Raw genomic sequence first — 22,157 nt, forward strand, 5'->3', positions numbered from 1 at the left:
TCCGGTATGGTTTCCTTCTACATGTATTTGTTTATAAAAATATCTGTGTAGTGAAGCTTCACCGACTTTGAAGCGTTATGCTTTACTGACACTCATTAGATTATATTTGTACACATATTAAGTCAACGACCGTAAAAGTGTTTATTGATGGTTCATCCGGGATTCTTATAAACTAGAGGTCGATGGACGTCGACGCCGACCAATCAAATGCCCTGTTAAACAACATTGGGTTACTGTGGAATCATCATTGTTCGTGGGGGATTGATGTTCGTTGATTTCGCGGGTCACATTTACCCATGAATTTACGTGTCCTCGAACACTTTTTTTTAATACTGATAAAATAAGATTTCTTGTTATTTATGTCCGAAAATCTTGATTTATATTATGTGCTAAATCTTAATATAAACTTTGTATTCCTTCTAGGAGTTGTGAGATTTATCACTATTCCTTATCTTCACCTTCTTTTGGTGTATATTCAATAAATCTTGATGGATATTCGATAATATTCAGATGTAAATAAAAAGATTATATTATTACAGAACATCGATTCAATGACATAGTCTGATACTTATTTAGTACTATTCAAACATAATACTTATAATGGATACCCGAATTAAAATCGTAAATGCCAAAACACGGGCAACACAACTACGATTTAAAAATCATGTTTACAATATATTTAATGGCATTACCTTAATATACATGGCAGAACACTCTTGAGGAGTACAAAGGAAAAACTTTATTGGTATCAATTACCAGTTGATAATATGTTGACGGTGCTACCGTTTGAGCGAGCGCAGCTACATTCATGTTCGTATTTTGTAATGTCCATGCTTTGATCAGGTTGAATTTAAACAATATCTATTTGTCAAATAATCAGTACAGGAATGAAATTAGGCAGCTGAAACAGCCCATTTTAGTTTTCTCCATCGGTTTTATATTAAATCATTATAACATATTATTTGACATTATAACATATTATTTGACTCCACTTTTTGGCACTCTGGTTTTCCCTTAAATAGCTCTAGCAAGTTTATCGTTATTTCGGATTTCAAACATTTCGGTTGAGCATCACTGAAGAGACATTATTTGTCGAAATGCGCATCTGGTGCATTAAAATTGGTACTTTATAAGTTTAACATTATATATGAATGTGATTGAAATATTTTTATACTATATACAATTTATTTCTGTTGCCTTCACTGTGACTTGCTTAATCTTTCCAAGTCATTAATGTTCAAGTCTTGTTGCAAACCTTTCAAGTTTGTATAACTGTGAACATAAAACACAAATTCAACACAATTGCACTTACATTCGCGGACCTCCCCCCCCCCCTTTCGCACCCATCTATTTTTTAAAAAATGAAAATCATATAACAATCCCCTTGTAGTAATGGCATGTTTCAGCAGAAAAAAACAGAACAATATTTTTGATATTGTACATAATCTTAGTTGTAACACAATGATGAAATATTTCAGCATTCGGATATGACGTGTAAAATGTTGCTATATTCAATAATCTTGTGATGCATGTTCAATATCTTGTGATGTATATTCTATATCTTGTGATGTATGTTCTATATCTTGTGATGTATATTCAATATCTTGTGATGTATATTCTATATCTTGTGATGTATATTCAATGTCTTGTTATCATAGATATAAACGTGTGTTATTTTTTCTCCCAATACTCAATTCCAGCTTTTCTCTCTTATTCCTATTTCTTTTTGCATGTATTGTAATAATTAGTATACGACTTATTTTACTTAGAATTTTCATTCACCTCTTACTTGTAAGATATTTAGAGCGAGATTAATATAAGCCTTTTGGCTTGTTTCTCAATTTTTTCATGTATAAGACATTGTTTGTAAACATTATCGAATTATTTACGAATAAATATTGTTTAAACTAATGTCTTGTGATGTATATTCGATAATCTTGTGATGTATGTTCTATATCTTGCGATGTATTTTCGATAATCCATTTAATTCTGCACAGTAACTGTACCTGACCTGAACGGACAGCCAGTTTTGTTTTCATTGTTACGTATATGTATTCCTACACACCATTTCAAAAAGGTTAATTCAAGCTTTTTCATGAAAGAAACTATTTGTTTTTCTATTTTAAAATATAAGTTAATGAAATAAAACTTTTAATTCTTGTTTTGATACATTTATGCAACGAAAAATTGGACGGAAAACTTTTTCATCAATGCGCAACGCACATCGGGATTTGATAATATAGGGTTATTGAACTTATATTGGTGAATATTGGCACGATTTTGCTGTAAAAATGCACGAGCTTGCGAGTGCATTTTGACAGCCAACGAGTGACAATATTCACCAATATAAGTTCAATAACCCTTTTATTATATAGCTAAAGTATTTAGTTATTAAATCATATCCCCTTTCACTCAAAATACTCCAAAATGGACGAGAATTCATAAATATTGGCATCTAAGGTGAAGGTGTGCAATATCAGCATGCATTTCTTTTAAACTGTTCAATATTAAACCCGTCGTTAATGCAAGAAACAAACTGATTTTGTGAATGGGGACATCATAATTAATTTCCATAGAACATCTTGTTTATATAAATGAATATGATATCAAATACTGGCTCTGTCAGATTCGGAGGACCGTCGTCTGAAATTTTGGCTTGTTTACGTCGTTACGGTAACGTCAATATTGAACGCTCATACTCGGAATGTTTCGGGCGCACACAATTTACGCAATGCAAGGTTAACGTTTGATAAATTCTCTAGATTTTACGCAGATTTTATAATAGACTATTTCTTAGCTATATAATAACTATCGTTATAAAAACTCCGTCATCATCGACGTATCAATGCAGTTCACATCAAATTTGGGCCACCGATTTTGCATCAACAAAATTACATGGGGGAAATAATCGTTCAAATGAAACACAAAAACAAGACACCGACATAACATTCTGTTTCACATATGTATATGTCCATTAAATGACTCCCGTTGAACAAAGCTAAAAGAACGGAAGTATGACTTCTAGTTTTATTGAACACGTGACCACATAACCAAAGGAGTAGTAATTGTAACATGCATATATGAAATAAGATAAGGGGTTAGTTCTTAATGTCAGTACACAATATATGGAATACTGTCACACATTCATATTTGCATTTTAATTGCTTATAAAGGACTTCGTAATACTACTTAATTTATCAATTGTTTAACGCGGCCAACTTCAAATAACTTCGATTGCAGGAATGCGGTAAATCAGATCGAGTACTGCCGACTGATACAACTTCGCTTATACCCCCATCACACTAGGCCACGTTCGCACTACGACCATGTAAAAATTGATGATCGTAGTGCGATCGGGTACGTCGTAGTAAGGTCGTAGTAAGAACGTAGTAAGGTCTTTATGGTCGTGATGGTCGTGGAGCAACTTTGAACATGCTCAAAACAAACGTAGTGCGGTCGTGGTCAAATTTGATCGTAGTGGAAGCGTAGTAAGGACGTACTAAGGTCGTATTTAGATCGGCATGGTCGTAGTAGCATCGTAATGGGATCGTGATGCATAAGAAAACGACTGCACTGCGATTCCACTACGCTCTCTGTACGACCATCCCGTTTTCACTACGTTCTCATTACGATCATCCCGTTTGCACTGCGTTTTCTTCACGCTTCCGCTACGATCACGACACGTCCATACTATGTTGTTGAAGACTGTAGTACGTTTCTACCAAGCTCATCCCGTCCTTAATACGTCCTCGCTACGATTTCACAGCGCGCAAGCCACGACCGAATCACGTTCTGTTCTCCCCCACACACTGGTATAAAAACTGAACAAAGGTTGCACATGACCATTGCTTCTTTGGAATCATGGAAAGGCCAGACCAAGAAATATTGATGGAGATGTTGATGCATATTCAGTATATGGCACTTAACGACCAAGCTGCTATATTGTTACTTAGGCGAAGGAGGAGGAGAATCGTAAGGCAGCGTATATCTTGCTGGGTACGACCTTGGCTTTCTGTTGAAAGAAGACTTCAGTTTGACCATTATGATCAACTGATGAATGAATTGAGGATGGAGAATCAACAGTCCTTCTTCAACTTTTTGAGGATGCCTCCAGAGATGTTTGATGAATTATTGAATAGAGTTGGACCCCGAATTCAGAAGAAGAATACCACATTCAGAAAAGCTCTAGAACCCGGTCTAAAACTGGCTATAACCATAAGACATTTGGCATCGGGCGGTCGATATTCAACCCTCCAGTATAATTTTAGAGTCGCACGCAATACCATATGCACATTTATACCTGATGTTTGCAAAGAAATTGTTCAAGAGTATAAAGACGAAGTTATATCATGTCCAACAGAACCAGAAGAATGGAGGGCTATTGCTGAGGAATTTAATTGAAGATGGAACATCCCACATGCTTGTGGCGCATTAGATGGCAAACATATTGCTGTTAGAAGTCCACCAAAAACTGGGACATTGTTTCATAATTATAAGGGTTTTTTTCTCAATAGTTCTTCTTGCCTTGGTTGATGCAGACTACAAGTTCCTATGGGTAGATGTAGGTGGTTATGGTTCCATGTCGGATGCCCAGATATTCAACGCTTCTGAATTAAAAGAATGCTTGGAAGATAGAAGTATTGGATTTCCAGAACCAGATGCAATGCCTAACGATGTCCAGGACATGCCTTATTTCATTTTGGGTGATGACGCTTTTGGACTTAGAACCTATTTGATGAAGCCCTATTCCATACGAGGTATGACAAAAGAACAAGCCATTACTAATTACAGAATTTCAAGGGGGAGACGTGTTGTGGAGAACGCGTTTGGGATATTAGCACAGAGATGGCAAATTTTATTATCGACAATGATGCAAGGCCCAGATACCGTTGGTGTTGTCTGCACAACTTGATGAGAACACGATATCCAACCTTACAAAATGCTCTACTGGACATGGAAGACGATCAACATAATATTGCTCCAGGTCTTTGGAGAGCAAATGCAAACAAGCACCTTTCCCTTTCCCTTTACCTTTCCCACCACGACCTCTTTCAGTTTTTGGCGGCATGCTTTTACAATGGAAATATTGGTACAAATGGATGACAAGAAGGTTCTGAGCTGTATTTATACTGAATCTGGATCTGATTCAGCTGCTGCAAAGCGTGGCAACAGCGGCGCGGAAACGTTGTAGAACCGTAGTAAGATCGTGGTAGAATCGTAGTAAGATCGTGTTATAATCGTGGCAGAAACGTAGGAAACTCGTGTTGCAGTCGTGGGAGTCGTGGTAAGAGCGTAGTTAGAGCGTGATGGACGTAGTGGGAGCGTAGTAAGAACTTGATGAACGTAGTGAGAACGTGGTGAAATCGTAACAAGGCCGTAGTTTAATCGTAGTGGAGTCGTGATAAGAGCGTAGTGAGGACGCAGTAACATCGTGAAGACAGACAAAATTACAAATTCATGCCGTTCGCACTACGATCTCACCACGATCTAAAAAAAATGATAGAACGTAGTGAGGTCGTGATGGTCGTGATGTAGTGTGACAGGGCCATTAACGACTACAAAAAGTTATATGTTCTTTTGCGATTAATGAGCTTGAGATATCAAATAAATGAAGTGACTATTTGCACAATCATCGACCGAGTTTCGTCGTCTGTCTCTATTCAGATGCCCCACTTTTACGGTACACGATCCCGATGAATATAAACGTAGCAATATGAAAATCAATTTTCTTCACACCTGTCCATCAAACGTTACAAAATTCGAACTTGGTCTGTAGTTTGTCATTCTGAAACTACACTGAAAGTTTCAAATAAATCACCGTAAGCATAACGGATCCAATGGGACACTGAGAGTCAGACAGAGGGACGGACGGACAGATGGAGAAGCTATATTCCCCTTCGGTTATACAAACCGGTAGGGGACTAATAAATGTTTACCATTGAGGGACCTAATGGGAGATAAGCCATTTACATGTAATTGGCTTTTATGGGTTATCGCAGGCAATATTTTAAATCTGTGATAAAATAATCATTTACTGAAAGTCTTATTTATTTCCTATTTTTGTTGGCGTTCATAATATTTGAAATCTGCGATTATGTGATATCATCTGCCATACAATGTGATAACATCTGTGATACATGTTATTGTGACAAACAGGTGATGCTAGGATCGTTTTATATGCTAATTATATGTTGTCCTTGCCCGAATAAGAAATGAACACAAGAAGAAATCAATTTCCTCTTCGCCTTCAATTGATCCGGATAAAATTAATCGCGGAATTAGAAATAAGATAAAGGGAAAAACATGAACTTCAAGAAAGACAACTTTAATGATAACTAAACGACCCTTACCTGTTAACCTGTGTTATGATTAGTTAAATGGGAGATTTAATTCGCAAAAATTGCAGGAAAAAACGAGTTTTAAATGCTTAATGAAAAGGATGTCAGCGTGAAGTATTCAGTTCATACTCTCATGTATATTCAGAATTGAAATTAGTTTTCTTTAAACGAAACACCCAATGCAACCTTTGACCTTGACGACGCTCCATATTTGTTCATGGTTACATGTACGCGGACAGGTGGTACTAAAACACCGGATCGATCTAGTTTGCAACAAACATGTATCCTGGTCTATGATGAAAGCAATGTCAATTTCAAAAGAAACATAAGAGTAAAGATTCAATGAATGTAAATATTATCTCGTAAACTCTGAACACACTTGACCTAATCTAACTGTACTTGTCGGCTAACCACCAATGTGACTTTTCAAATATTTTCGAAACGTCCTAACATATTTTTCTTACGAATGTCTTTATCGCAAGTTAATATCAATTTACTAAATTTAAAAGTGATTTAATTAGAACATTTTACTGCCATTTAGACAAAAGGGTTGGACACAAATTCAAAACTTATATAATCCTCTCCTTTAATTAATATACAATTACATATATATGTTACACAATGTGCAAGTGACTACATATGTATTTACATATTCATAAGTGTGAAAAAGTTAGAGTTGACATTAGGTCACTAAATTTAGAAGTATTTGGCTGAAGTCGGCAAAACTCTCATGCGAGTAAAGTACATTGCCATTGCCATGAGTAAGCGAATTGGACACTGGACTTGCGAAGACGAGAGATTAGAATTATGTAATTATGAATATGTACTGCATCCGAGTACAATGGAACCTTATATTGGCAATAAATTAATTCCTATCATATGATATTTTTCATATGGGGTATACATTAATAAAAACTAGATAGAGACAAGTTGACTGTTGGGCGAATTGTCTACGTTTCTGCGTGGCGAACAGATTGTGAACCTGTATTTTCGATTGTATATTTGGCCGACCGTTAGACAAATGTTTCAATTGTCGCACCTTTATTCACAACGGGGATTGTGCTGACCAGGGTTAATATACTTATCATGAACCGCCCCTTGTTAATCTCCAAAAGAAACCTGAGTTTAATCTATCATAAGATTCTTATAACCCGGATTAATAAAACAGAACAAATGGTGACAAACAGCTTATTGCAAAAGTTAGGAACGTCGACATAATTCACATAATTGTTATATTTTATACGAACTAAACCTTTAACTGTAGAACGAAAACTTGCATTTGATCAAAGTTTCAAAATTTGTAGGTATTATATGAGATAAACTACTACGGGATTCAAACTGGTTAATTTTCCCCTAATTGATAACTGTTTTATATAACCCTGTAAACTAGTTAATTATACCCTGATTGATACCTGTTTTTGTATAACCCTGTAAATTGCCGTCTGAGAAATTGATGATCGTCCAAATACTAGTGAGGAATTAACTGTTAATTATTTCTGACGCGCGGAATTGTGCATGTTAATCGCATGCTCTATATGGGATTGCTCTTCTAAAACGATATTGCTGTGAATTTTGGACTAATGAAAGCATTTGGTAAGAACAAATTTGATTTTCCAATATTTTTTTGTGTCAGCACAAAACAATACAAATGATGTTTACAATGTATATGTATCTATTAGTACATGTTCATTTTATCTTTTGGTTGCTAAATATACATGTATATAAATTTCTCTATATTGTTCAATTCTTTAACATTTCTAAAGAACAGAAGTTCATAATTAGATTTACATGTAGATACTCAAGGTTTTCCCCCATATATTAAAGCTTAATATAATATCTATACTTTCATACAAAATGGAATTTGTCCTCTAAATTAAGCAAATCGTAAGTTGTAGAAACCTTCCTTGTTTCTTGTGTAAATTGTTAGAAGATAATTTTGTCTTCGAAATGTTTGAAATTCCATTTTTGCACATTTAAAGGTTGTCGAATGATGTCAGCACTTTTAACTTGATTGCTAATTACCTCTGTTTAATTCTAGTTACTAGGGGAAAATGTCAAGTTTAGAAAAAATTCCAGAGATCGATGTCAATGACAGCGACGAACCTGCTGAAAAGCCGAGAACAGAGACACACACAAAGACAGACAAAGAGAGAGATCGTGGCCCCCCTACGGATAGAGAGACTGGCCGGGCCACGGATAGAGAGAAAGGGGCGGCCTCCAAGAAACCGGGACTCAAGACTGACCCAAACATGATGGTGATGACCGAACACAAGAAGAACAAAATGGTAGTAGCCGCCATTGATTTTGGAACTGCTTACTCAGGTGATCGAGTTATTTCTCTAGTCATAACAAAATATTATACGGGAAATCTTGATTGTTAGAAATGTAATCATAAAAGGTTGTGATTTAATTCCCAATATCTCTTATGGCAGCTCACCAAAGAAATGCTACAAATTGTTCTGATCAAAGTTTACTTCATGTCTTGAATCAAGTTCAAATTTACAATCGTTCAATATCCAATCAAAATGTTAGTGAATGAAACATAGAAAGGTTGAGGTTATTTTTTTCAGGGGGTGGGGGTGGGTGGGAGAGAGATCAGTCAATGCTGTGTATTCCGTGGGGGGTTCCTTATTTCTATCTTATGATATATGTTTCTTTCTAAAATGCACATCCTATCTATGATCATCATACTATCCTTTTTCAGGTTTTGCCTACTCTTTAAAGCATGACTTTGAAATCAAACCTTTGCGTATCATGACAAATCATTGGACTGTTAAGGGGTCTGGAAGTATGTCTTTAAAGGCCCCAACATCCATCTTATTGAATCCCGACCAGAAGTTTCACGCATTCGGCTACGATGCTGATCAACGTTACACAGAACTAGCTCAAAAGGGGCTCAGCAAAGAGTGGTACTACTTTCAGAAGTTCAAAATGAAACTACAGGGAAATATGGTAGTATCATTATAATCAATATCAGGAATTGTAACAGTCATATAAAGTTAACATACCTGCCATATTTATCAATTCTTCATACATTTATTGAAGGATGTCACCCGGAAGAGAATGCTGGAGGACATTGATGGCAAGCAGATGCCAGCCAACACAATTTTCGCCATGTCCATAAACTTTCTAAAGATGGAGATTCTTAAATTGATGGCGAAGCACTCTGGATATACCATTGAGGACGTTCATTTCATCATAACAATACCCGCGGTCTGGACAGACGCTGCCAAGCAGTTTATGAGAGAGGCTGCCATAGAGGTAGAAGTATTCAGATAGCTTCCTTGTAAACAGTTAGTTAAGGAAGCCGTATTAAAAACTCATCTATCCCAGATATCTTCTTTGTACACAGTTCATTAAGGAAGCTGTCAGAATGATAAGTCTATTCCAGATAACTTGTATATCGTGAGGATCCGGGTTAGAATAGGTTCTCAGTACCCCTTACTTGTCATAAGAGCTGACTATATGGGGCGGTCCTTCGTACGAGACCGCAAAAATCGAGGTCCCGTGTCACAGTAGGTGTGGAACGATAAAGATTCCTCCCTGCTCAAAGGCCATAAGCACCGAGCATAGGTCTAAACTTTGCAGTCCTTCACCGGTAATGATAACGTTTCCATATGAGTGAAAGATTCTCGAGCGGGACGTTAAACAATATTCAACCAACCAACCAATCCTTGTACATAGTTCATTAAGGAAGCTGTCATAAAGTTGCAGATACCTTTCTTATTTGTACACAGTGTATCAATGAAGCTGACAGAGACACTGTCTAAGATAACTTCCTACACCACAGTTTGTGAGGCCCTAGACATATAGAGAGGGCTATCTTAGAACATCACCTTTGTTTTAATCATTGTGTTCAATTCGAAAACAGTATACTGATGTAAACTCTTTCATCGAAGCTTTTTTTTTTCCTTACCGTAAAGCTATATACCCATTCGATACTTTAGCAGCTTGACTCTGTACTATGAACTATCTAATTTCACAACAGTTTTAAAAGACCTTAATTTTTGTTATTTCCCAGATTTTTGTATTTTGTTGATTTTTCAGGCTGGAATTCCGGGCGAAAACCTCACTCTGGCTTTTGAGTCTGAAGTAGCTGCCGTGTACTGTCGAATGCTCCCAAAGAAGAGTCTAGTCGGTCTACGAGGACGAGATCTTTTACAGTCGTTTAACAAAGGAAGGAAATTCATGGTTCTTGATCTAGGAGGTGGGTTCAGTATACAGATTTTCAAAAATCGAATTGAGAGAGGGCTAGAATAGGCTATACCCTTTCACTATTTGTGAATAAATTATTATGAATTCAAACAAATGTTATTCAATTTCCAGTGTGACATCTTTTTTCATAATTTTATAATTTTTTATTTCAGGTGGCACGTGTGATGTCTCAGTGATGGAAGTCGTGAATGATGGAAACATCGAGCACATTCGTAAAGCAACGGGTGGGGCGTGGGGAGGCGGCAAAGTCAACGAGGAATTTACTATATTTCTCAATAAGATTTTTGGCGAAGACGTTGTTAATCAATGTTGGGCAGAAAATCCCTCGGAGTACTTGGAAATGGTTCGCGCTTTTGAGATAAAAAAGCGGAAAGTTTCAAAAGAAACAACAGATGAAGTCCCATTTAAGATCCCAGCAGAGCTACGGATGTTGCTGAAGTTAAAGACTGGGTTTGAATTGGAGGAGGTGATTCGCGAGACAAAATATAACGGCAAAGTTATTGTTAAAGGTGACAAAATTCTGATAGACCCTAACGTTTTCAGAGAGTTCTTTAAGAAAACCATCGACAGCATTATCAAACACATGAAGGAGATCTTCGATGAAAACTCCGGACGCCATATTGCTACATTATTAATGGTGGGGGGTTTCACCGAGTCACCTCTTGTTCGAGATGCTGTTCGTGAAGCGTTTCCCAACATGATGATCATCACTCCGAAAGAACCAAGTATGGCCGTGTTGAAAGGTGCTGTTCTCTATGGACAAAATCCCGAGTGTATTTGCTCAAGGATCTGTAAATGTACCTATGGAATACGAATTGCAAGACCGTTCATAGATGGCATCCACAGAGAAGAATACAAGGTATTGGTGGACGGGAAATATTACTGCAAAAACTTGTTTCAAGTCTTTTTCACAGTTGATGAGAAAACTAAAATTGGTCAGACATTCCGGTATCCGATTCATAATTCATATGAAAGTGAAATTCGACAGGACTTAAGGAAAGAACCAAAAATAACGGAAATTTATGTTAGTAATGACGCACATCCTCTCTACGTCACCGATTCTAACTGCACAAAACACGGACAGATCATCATGGAACCTCCCGGTGGAATGTGGCCAGAAAAATTTACTGGGTACGTGGAGATGGAGATCGCGGGAACTGAAATCGTTGGGAGGTTTGTCAACAAAGAAAATGGAGATACAAACATGATTTACCTAGATTTTCTTTCGTAAGCAATACCACTTGCAGATTCACTGAAGAAACGTCAGCGGATTTAGCTACTGACATATAAATTGAAGTTAACATTGGAAGTGATAAATCGTTTTTTGTTTCTTATTCGTGTCCATTCATCTGCTGCATTTGCATTGCACGTGGAAAAGCTCTTTGTCACTTATTAAAATCGGAATTTCAATATAAATCAAATTCGTTTACAATGTGTTCTGTATTTATGCTGATGTGGTTAATTTGATGGTTAGTAATATGCTCGTTAAGAAAAACACTTTAAAAATCTAAATGAAAGGCCAATGGACCACAACGTCCATTGGGTCACCTTGATCATACAGAGACATTTTAGAACACTAAGAGTATATATAATTCTATACTTCGCGCATATATCTGTTCTGGATCCAAAATCATTGAATTCAGAAAATTAAATCTACACTACAAGAGGATACTTTCACTACATTTTACCCCTGTGGTTATTGTAGTTGTTGAGCAGATCCGATCCAATATAAAATTCAGTTTCAGTCTGCCGTTAACGTCTATGTTCAGTGATATATCCAAATATGAAACAGATGGAAAGGACTGTGTTGTCGTATTTTGAGGTCCCTGGGGTATATGGAGTCGATATATTAAAAATAAAAACACTGATCATCGATGTATCTAACAAGGTTACAGCAAGAGGTTTTTCTTGTCACGTAGAAGTTTTAGAATATATTCAGAACATCTATGCTTTTTAGATAAAAAAAAAAACCCATTTCTTAGCGACTATCATGGTGTAAAGCAAAATGTTTATTTAGGTTTGTAAATTTCTCTGTCTCTATTTGTATAAAATTTCCATTGGTACATTTTACGAGGAAATGTTATCGGAAAATCTTTTTTTCTTCTTCATTTTTTGTACAGGTGTGCTGTAAACATGTAGCAAACGTATGAAAAAATATGTATTATGATGAACTGATAAAACGAAATACATGTACTTAGGGAAAAAATCCACATAAAAATGCACATAGAACTGGGAACAGCAATTGCATGCACATTAAGTTACTAAGGAAACACATCGAACGCGGATTGATATTAATCTCTCTATTCCATTTATTGAAAAGGTTCACAGTACATAATGATAAAATCTGTTTGCATTCGGACAGTAAGCACTTTACCAAAAATCTTACATCTTGCAAATAACACAAAATGTGAATTATTTAGTTATGTTGAAATCATGGAAGCGCAAACCTATATTGGACATTATTGAAGAATGCTATATTTCATATCCATCATATCCATGGCGAACTTGAAATGACCTTTCAAGCAAACACCACGTTTTCTGCGAATCACAACAAAATATATATTAAAGATTTTGAATGCAAAAGAATATTCAGTCCAATAATTAAGAGAAAGATCAATCCAATAAACAATAAATATTTAAACCTCCAACCCACGATTATTTTTTTTACGTAACATCGAAAACTCATTAATGTTCTTTTATCCTATCATTAGATGAAAATGGTTTAAAACCCAAAATTTATTTTACACAGTTTCAAGAATTTGCAATTGATGACGCAGGTTATGACGTCATAACACAAAAAATCCACAGTCATGATGTCATAATGAAAGACAGGTAGTCAATATGGATCGTTTGGATGATTATTAGGCTAATGTTTATAATAAACCATTAATTTTGGGGCCGAAATAGGCTCTTTAACCTATCTTTTCTACTTCCTACATTGCTGATATTTCGTTCTGCAGTTATCTTCCCTTCATATAGTTACAGGATACCAATCATAATATAGTCATAATTATGACAAAACATCGCCCACACGAAGGGAGCTTAGAGTATATGAATCAGATTATTCAGTGAAAACTATCTTCTCTGTCGTCTTCTAAGAAGTATTTTCTCTAATCCCATCATCGGAGCCTCGAATGCAACTGAGGCCACAAAGGCTGTCATAGTAGACAGAACAAGATGGCCAAGGAATAGATAGATCTGAAATGTATAGAAGGGAATATGTTCCAAACAACCAGAGACGAATCAATACATCAATTCTTACAATGATAAAAGGAATGTATCTATTCTCATTTATGAAGAGAACTCACCGCGTTGATGTCATCCATATAAAATTCTGTACGTTGGCTATATATAAAAGCATACATCACAGTGGCGTGAGTCAGATAGATGCAATACGAGAGTCGAGCTAGTGGAACAAATGGAGACCACGACAACAGGGTATTGACGAATCCTTTACAAAGTAAGAAAACATAATAATAAAAACGGAATGTCTACAGCAGGGTGTTCGGACACTTCTTGGTCTTCTCTAAGTAATTTTTGTTTTCAATGTGGTCCTTAATTTGAGATATTTCAAATAATGAAACACATGTATTCGATAAGAAAATATAACAACTCCGAAATCGACTGTATCTGAACATTACCGCCATTTCCAGTAGCACAGGCAAATATAACCCAGCATACGCATGCTCCCCATACAATCTTATGAGTGGCATTGTAGAGAGCTGACACATCACGATTAAGGATATCATCCGGATGGGAGATAGGATCATGGAGTCCGTACAGGACTACGATAGCCAGAGTGGCGAAGATTAACCACAAGAGCAGATTCAAGAACTACGAAATAGAAAACTAACTTATCATAAGAACATAAAGGATGCACCACATGACTGATGAAAAGGTGAAGATAACAGACAGTGATCAGTCTCATATAAGGCGGTTTACACTATAGAAATGCTGGTCCTGATACTCTTTTCACAAACCCGTGGCCTACTGTGCACGGGTTTAGAGGAATATGGTATTAGAAACCTTTGTTTAGCTAAGAACATGTTGAAGGTAATGATTAGTAACTGTCTATCGATATATTTAGACTGAATGTATGTACTGCCATTAAATGCTATAACATTATCTCCTTCTTCATCCTTCATTATTCCGGTAATAACATATATCAATTCGTCTGATGACCCTAACCCTGTGATTCTAATTCCATCTTAAGGTCAAAGATTTAAATTGAATTAAACAAAATACCTTATTGATCTTCACTTTACAGTCTGTTTTGTATAATAATGATCCAACAATGATTCCGACAATATAGGGTCCTATCCTACAGTAGGGTCTGATGTAGTAGTTATTGAAGTAATCTGCTCTTCCTCTGTAAATAATTCAGACATTGCTCTGTAAGAAACAGGAATTATTCTAATATTCAAACTCTTTATTCAATAGAATACCTACTGTTCCGATCCTCCGCCGCCAAACGTTGATGGTGGAAGATCCAAGACGTTTGAGATAACCCCTGGTGTTATAGCAGATCCGAGCAGCCAAACAAAACAGATGCCTATTCCTACTGGATAAAAGCTGGGAGAAAAATAAATTCAAATACATGAAGTTGTAGTTATTTTCTAATCTACCGATTGGTATCAATGTAACTTGCATGATAATGGGCTTTCGGGGAAGAACAACTTACAAATACAACGGCACAAGCATAAGTGGACTTAATATGAAGAACTGCATATCGTTTGCAAGGTACCAGGAAACTCCAAAGCACTGAAAATGACAAGGTTGTTTGTTGTTTTGAGTTCAGCGTTCCATCAAGAATTTTCAATTCAAAGAGACATTTCAAAGTGTATTATATAACTACAAATACAGGAAATAAAGATTTTCAATCACATATTCCTTAAAATTGAGGAATATTAAAAAACTGTAAGATGGCCGAAAATGCATGTTTCTTTTAATCTCGTCGTACACTAAGATTAGAAATTTCACTGTATATTACCCTGCCATGTATCATACAAGTGACTACTAAAATTAAATTTTAAGAGTTATGTTTCTTGTATTGACTGCCAAGATTTTATGCATTTTTAGTAAACCGAATATGGTGTGGCTGGAATTTAAATTAAAATTTACGTTAATCTAATCCCATTACCTGATCGTCATTGAATAAATTATTGATGTAAAGAAGATTTCTCCACCACGTGTCTTTACAAAAGTTTCTCTCGAACCCGTCCTTAGGCCACACTGGCCCATCTCCAAAGTACCGTCCAAGACAGGCACTGATCATCAGTACAATCATGTACACGGGAGTTAATCTACAACGATCACAAATTCATTAGTGGTAACAGATATATCTCAATAAATTGTTAGATGATATCTGTTGCTTTCTTCTGAAGATCAAATGTGTTGTCAGTTATTTAAATATTGAAAGAAAACAGCCTTGACATTTCACATACCTCTTTTCCACATTAGATTTGATGATCATTTCATTGATTGAGTATACCATCGCAATTGTATGCACATGTACATGTATATTTGATTAGTTTGGACTGATTTACTTTACGTTGTATTATTAGGATTACCAAAAGTACTTGCTATTGTATTTCACCTGTATTGTGATTGTTACAGTAAACAATCACTTATGATTTCAAATAATCGATAAGAAATTTGGGATTTGCCAATTGAAGCATTAACACAGATATGACATGTAATTTTGTGTACCAATATGTCTGAACTCTTAGACTTTTTAAAGAATCTAAAATTGATATTCATAATGTATACAAATGTTCATTTTATTCAGGTGTAAAATATCACAGAGTGATATAATTGTAAATTAAAAATAGCAAATTGAAGCTTGACACATTCTGTTATACCATACAATTATAACAATTAAAAATACATAATATAGCCTATAATGATATGATGGTTTAAGGATAACCCATAAAAGTTGAAATTACATATAATTTATTTCCAATGAGGTCCTTATAACTCTTATGAACAGAATATGTTTTTAAAAATCAATCCATCAAAATCTGTGAATATATAAATACCTCCAAAATCTGTGGAAATAGAACATGAACCAATTGATCCTGAAAGTCCCCTTCCCTTTCTTCATTTCCTTCAGTGTCAGGTAGGAAAGCAGCAGGCCACTGAATAGGGAAAAACTAAATCAGGAGATATATCCTAGTGAGACTAAAAAACCCACAAAACTCATATTCAAAGTATGAGATTCTAAAATATGTACCTTACAAAATAATGAAAGATATATTTTTTTAAAAACCCAGATTCTCATATCCTTCACATTTAACAAATGATCTTTAGGGAGTTTATGGGTTATAATCTGACTCGGAGTAATAAAAAATTGTTGCAAAATATGGGCCCATGGAATAGAAATTTGTCACATGACAAGTCGAATCCCCTTTCAATATATCAGCTTCTCCATTCTCAACTTCCATTATTCATGCAACAATATTCCATTATCATTATGGTGTTTATGTCTCTCAAACTGATTCGATACGCAAAAGCTTGTTCTGTTAAATTGAGGCATATTACTGACAAACAAGTTGATGTTACAGGGGTTTCAACAGTCTTCTTTAAAGTCAGCATTCCGCAAATTATATGGACGTTAAAATGATTTGTTTTACCAATACAACCTGCCATTGGGCCAAATGCTGTCTGACGTGTTTGATACCAATAGATTTGTTAGGCCGTTCTTTACACATTGATTTTGACTGTGAATTACTCAGTTTACCTGATCAAAATATAGGGCTCACAGCGGGTGTGACCGGTCGACTTACTCCCCCTAGGCACCTGATCCCACCCATGGTATGTCCAGGGGTCCATGTGCCCGATTCCTAATTTTGTATTCCTTATGGGGGTTATGAGATTAATCACTGTTCGTTATCTTCATCTTTTCACGAAAAATCTAATTTTTGCAGTTGCTGAGTAAAGTGTGATGGAAGCGGAATTATTTGTGACATATGCCTTCCTGATTGTCAGGTAGTAAACAATTGTTGAGTGTAAAAACATGTCACATAGTCTAATATCAAAGGTCTCCATTATGACCAGAAATGCGACCAAAATTTGACTTTGTTGCTTGGCATCTTTCTTCCTACATGACTTAGAACTGATCAAGAATCAGAATATAGACGGAAACCATTATCTGTAATATTGCAACAAGAAAAGATTTGACAGACGGACGGACGGACTGAAAGACATAGGTAAACCAGTTTGTATACCTCCTTGAAGATGGGGTATAAATATCAACCTAAGAAAGTTCAATTCATAGTGCATAAGTCATGACGCATTGTATGCTGGACATTGATCTTGGGCAGAAGGTAAAGGCTTATGAGCACTAACCTTAAAGCAAAGAAAGAATCTACCGAAACCAGAGCATTGATGACAGCTTGAAAGGACCAGCGTTTGGATAACATTGCATATCCAGAATAGGAGTTGCCTTTAATTCAAAGTAAGAGAACGAAATATTAAAATCTGTCTATCACAGATATAAAAGATGATTAATCATTAATTTTTTGAATATTCAAAAACAAGCTCAAGTACAGCGCAAATTTTCTAACAATCTGAAATTCCATACTCATTTCCCCCATAATGAATGCGTAAGAGTGTCCGAGAACGACCCAGGAGATGCTGAGGAACCGTATCCCATTCAATGCAGTCAGTGTTCCCGCGGACTGATTCACTTGGAGAAGCTTCTTCCCATTGGTGTAAGCAGAAAACGAAAGCAGCAACTTTTCCAGTATTGCTATGAAAGGTAGTTCAAAGATAAAATATTTTACTTTAATCTTGAAGTGATGTACAGCTTTTCTGTATTTGTTACATAAAACATATTTTACTCTGCAAATAATTGTCATATCATGATTTACTCACATTCTTCCTTTTTTATCATATTTGCCTTTTCATCCATCAGTAGGGGAGTTTTCTCGCCAGTCGAGATTTCTACTGATTGATCGGGCACGGTCTTCATTGAACTACGATCAGTGCGAGACAACAACTGCTTCACAACGTCATACGTTGTGCTTATCAATATCAAAGCGGCAAACACTCCAAGTATGGAGCTGAAAATAGAGATCAAGAGTGTGGATGAAAGGTGAAGATAACGAACAGTGATCAACCTCATAACTCCCATAAGCAATACAAAATAGAGAGTTAGGCAAACACGGACCCCTGGACACACCAGAGGTTGAATATCAATCAGCATAATGGAATGAAGCAGGAAATAATGACAAATAATTCCATCGATGTTTATGATAAGCCATTCAACCTTTTTTCTAGGAACCAGTGTGGACACTAAATGCTAGTCTCCTCGTCTAATGATAATTCTATAATTACGTCTAACAGTGGATATTTTGCTTTCTTTAACTTTTACATAAGAACTGATGCATGCACTTACATGGCAACAATGGCTCTTGTGTCGATTTCGGGTTTCTCTGGACAATACACATAGGAAGCGTAGATTGGATTGGACGTGGGTATCACACTTTGTACAATACCCAATACTGTCATGAATAGTGGTCAATGAAAATCGTAAAAAGTTTTGATGATAATTTCAAGTAATGCATAATCAATAGATAAGAGAGAAAAAAGCATCTTAGAACAAAGCTTTTCTTTTTTATATTTTTGTGCAGATATTTACGTTACCGTTGTTAAGTACTAATGTGTAGATACTTATCTTTTTTAAATACTGTCGTGTAGATACTTTACTTTTGCCATCTATTGTCTTGCAGATACTTATTTTACTTTTGTTCAATAGTGTCATGTACTTTTGTACGTATTGTTGTGAATTGAAGATGCATACATAACTTTTGTTAAGTACTAGTACTTTACTTACATTCGTTGTATAATTCCATCAAGTCTCTCTGTGAACATGCTTTGGGTGCACACAGGCCAATATCTGTCTGTAAAAAGGTTTTACATTGTTTGTCCTTAGTTTACAAAACATATTCGATATTGTTCCTTCTGATTAATACCTACCTCTAAAGGAATATACGCCAGTTTTAAAGGTATGTGAGCAAAACAGAATTGTGTCTCAATCGAACTGATGTTGAAATGCTTCACTGGAACTTCCAAATTAAAGCACTCATCATAGGATCCCAGCCATTTAGTGTTGCCATCTAAAACTCCAGATTCAATTTTGGCGGAAGAGTCAATCACTGAAAAGAAAATATATCTCAAAGGTACAGTCATCGGATATTCTTCCCAGGAGGACTGACATCGACATTGAACTAATATTTCTTATAAGTATACCTACTTTTGAGAGCCCAGTACTCATTCGCCCTCAGTGCTGTGAACGCGCGATTCCAGTGATCTCGACAGGTTTCCGACACGTTATATTTGTCAGCGAATAGAACAGATCCGTCTTCTGCTGATGATTTCAAAGTGTCACCATTAGAATCTGCTAAGGATTTTAGGAAATTGACATCATGTACTTGATTAACAACAGACTTCAGCTCTAGCAGCCGGTTTGTGACGTTACTTAGGGGTTTTGGATTTAACAATCTGACGTCGAACGATATGAGGTCTTCATAAGATGGAAACTGTATATCGGCATCACAAATTGCACAAAACGCTACAAAAACAGCGCCAAAACCGAACATCCGCATGTTTAAAGATACAAACAGTATGTTGGCTTAGATATATTGCACATAAGCTGCGTACAGTATTGCTGTGAATATCGAGAACGTTGATTTTGTTATCTCATTGTTATCCCTGTCAGATAAAGATGCAAAGACCACCCAATCTGTATACGAATATGTATGTGTGTATTTTCTATATATGGACATGTCATAGTGAATACAAAATGAAAATCAGTTATGAAAGTTAAGCCACTGGCTTTACCAATCATTCCATTGGTTAGTATATTGGTTACGTCACCTGACGTATTCAAGACCGTCTTTGGGCAGTTGTAGCATGAATCACAGCAAACATTGTACTTTGTTTATTCCCGAGAAAAACACGAAGTAAAAAGGAAATAATGTAAATGCAATGAGCGATGAATTGCTCAATCAGAATGAAAGAGAAATTGGATATACCGACTCAATGACCCCGCATCGCATCAATCAGAAATGATCATCCCGTGGTGTTAGCAGTTGAAGTGATTACTATCTTGGTTTTATAAAATAGAAATAGTTGGTTATAAGAACTTCGTTTAGTAGCAGCGAAAGATCGACATACTTCTTTCTTTCTTTCTTTTTTTTTTTATGTAAAAATTCATTGTTTTGCTTTTGTTGTTGTTTTTTGGGGGGTGGGGGGGGGGGTGGGGGGGTTGGTGGGGTGTATGTTTTTTTTCCTTTTCCTTTTTTCTTCTTTTTTTAAATTTTCTTTCTTTCTTTTTTCTTTTTGGTTTGTTTGCTTTTTCGTAAACTTTTTAATTTTTATCTACTAACCTTTTTGAAGAACATCTACTTTATTACGTATTACTTTGCATTCTGGACAAGTAAGTCCAGGATTAGAATGAAGAAAACTTTGACAATGAAGAAATCGATTGAAATAATTTACATCTTTCGTAAACCATCCTCCAGGACACGTGATATTGTAGGTTTATCACTCAATTCGTCTTACATATTTCGTAAACCATCCTCCAGGACGTGATATTGTACGTTTATCACTCAATTCGTCCTTGAACTTATTTGTTTTCACGTAGTCGTCAGATATCAATGTACATGGTTTATATCCTCGAGATTAATCTTATATGTACTTACATTATACTTACTAGATATTTTTGAAAACATTTTACAAAGTTTTACAATCTTTGTATCTAGGAGAAAATAGATTCAGGTACAGATATCACAAATCCTTGTAAGGAGTAAGATTGAAATGAAATTTTAATAGACACATAGTTCATTTCCACATTCCAGATTAATTTCCTTACATTATCGTTAGATTTTGATATAACACTTAGTGTTTTAATAGATATGAGAGAGAGAGAGAGAGAGAGAGAGAGAGAGAGAGAGAGAGAGAGAGCACTAAATACCAACAACACTCCAAAGTGTCAGATCTTAATGTACGAGGTCAAATAAATAAGGATATATAAAGCGTAAAAAATGAACATCGCCACGTACAATATGAACTTCTCAAATTTTCGGGACGACCTACATGTATCCTTTCTTCAGGACAACAGAACATATACATATAAATGAAAACTAGATAAATACAATAAGAATGCAAACACTCACTAAATTTAAACTACGAAAGCTGAGAACAAACATAATGTCTACATATTGAAATCATCGAGTGCAATATGGGGCAATAAAATAACGTCTGTTCTGAACGAGCTTCAATATTTATAATTCTATTGTACGATTCACTAAATATATATGTATATGTAGCTAAAATATTTTTCTCAGTTTTCATATGAAAAGGATTAACAAGATAATTCAGAGAATCTATGCCCCTCCCCGTTTAAGGACAGAAAAAGGAGGAAAAGACCTATTCGGGACATTCAGATATCACAATCATGAAGTGTCTTCTTTATCTTATAGACTCATTGCCTTCAATTTCATTCCAAGAGCTCAAATAAGCCGATCATGTATTTGATGAAAAGGTGAAGATAACCAACAGTGATCAATCTCATAATTCCTATAAGGAATACAATATAAA

The 22,157-nt window shown here is 35.7% G+C and overlaps 3 protein-coding genes across 3 annotated transcripts; 2 read left to right on the forward strand and 1 right to left on the reverse strand.

The window, feature by feature from the left end:
* The first annotated feature begins 4,068 nt into the window (after positions 1-4,068).
* Positions 4,069-4,912, forward strand: LOC130051522 (uncharacterized). The gene is made up of 2 exons (XM_056153492.1): positions 4,069-4,195; positions 4,515-4,912. Exons 1-2 carry the CDS (start codon positions 4,069-4,071, stop codon positions 4,910-4,912), a joined length of 525 nt encoding a protein of 174 aa, XP_056009467.1.
* Positions 4,913-8,389: 3,477 nt separating this feature from the next.
* LOC125682349 (heat shock 70 kDa protein 12A-like) lies at positions 8,390-12,061 on the forward strand. Its single transcript, XM_048922857.2, has 5 exons — positions 8,390-8,660; positions 9,043-9,290; positions 9,384-9,599; positions 10,386-10,545; positions 10,706-12,061. Exons 1-5 carry the CDS (start codon positions 8,390-8,392, stop codon positions 11,782-11,784), a joined length of 1,974 nt encoding a protein of 657 aa, XP_048778814.2. The 3' UTR covers positions 11,785-12,061.
* A 777-nt stretch (positions 12,062-12,838) lies between these two features.
* LOC130051904 (nose resistant to fluoxetine protein 6-like) lies at positions 12,839-20,737 on the reverse strand. The gene is made up of 15 exons (XM_056155065.1): positions 19,810-20,737; positions 19,533-19,711; positions 19,390-19,456; positions 18,952-19,057; positions 18,429-18,616; positions 18,136-18,303; positions 17,901-17,997; positions 16,592-16,690; positions 15,694-15,856; positions 15,235-15,314; positions 15,003-15,125; positions 14,799-14,922; positions 14,195-14,387; positions 13,862-14,004; positions 12,839-13,751 (listed from the first exon to the last, which is right to left on the reverse strand). Exons 1-15 carry the CDS (start codon positions 20,159-20,161, stop codon positions 13,629-13,631), a joined length of 2,205 nt encoding a protein of 734 aa, XP_056011040.1. The 5' UTR covers positions 20,162-20,737; the 3' UTR covers positions 12,839-13,628.
* Positions 20,738-22,157: the final 1,420 nt, after the last annotated feature.

Source organism: Ostrea edulis, chromosome 2 (assembly GCF_947568905.1).
Source record: "Ostrea edulis chromosome 2, xbOstEdul1.1, whole genome shotgun sequence".
NCBI lineage: Eukaryota > Metazoa > Mollusca > Bivalvia > Ostreida > Ostreidae > Ostrea > Ostrea edulis.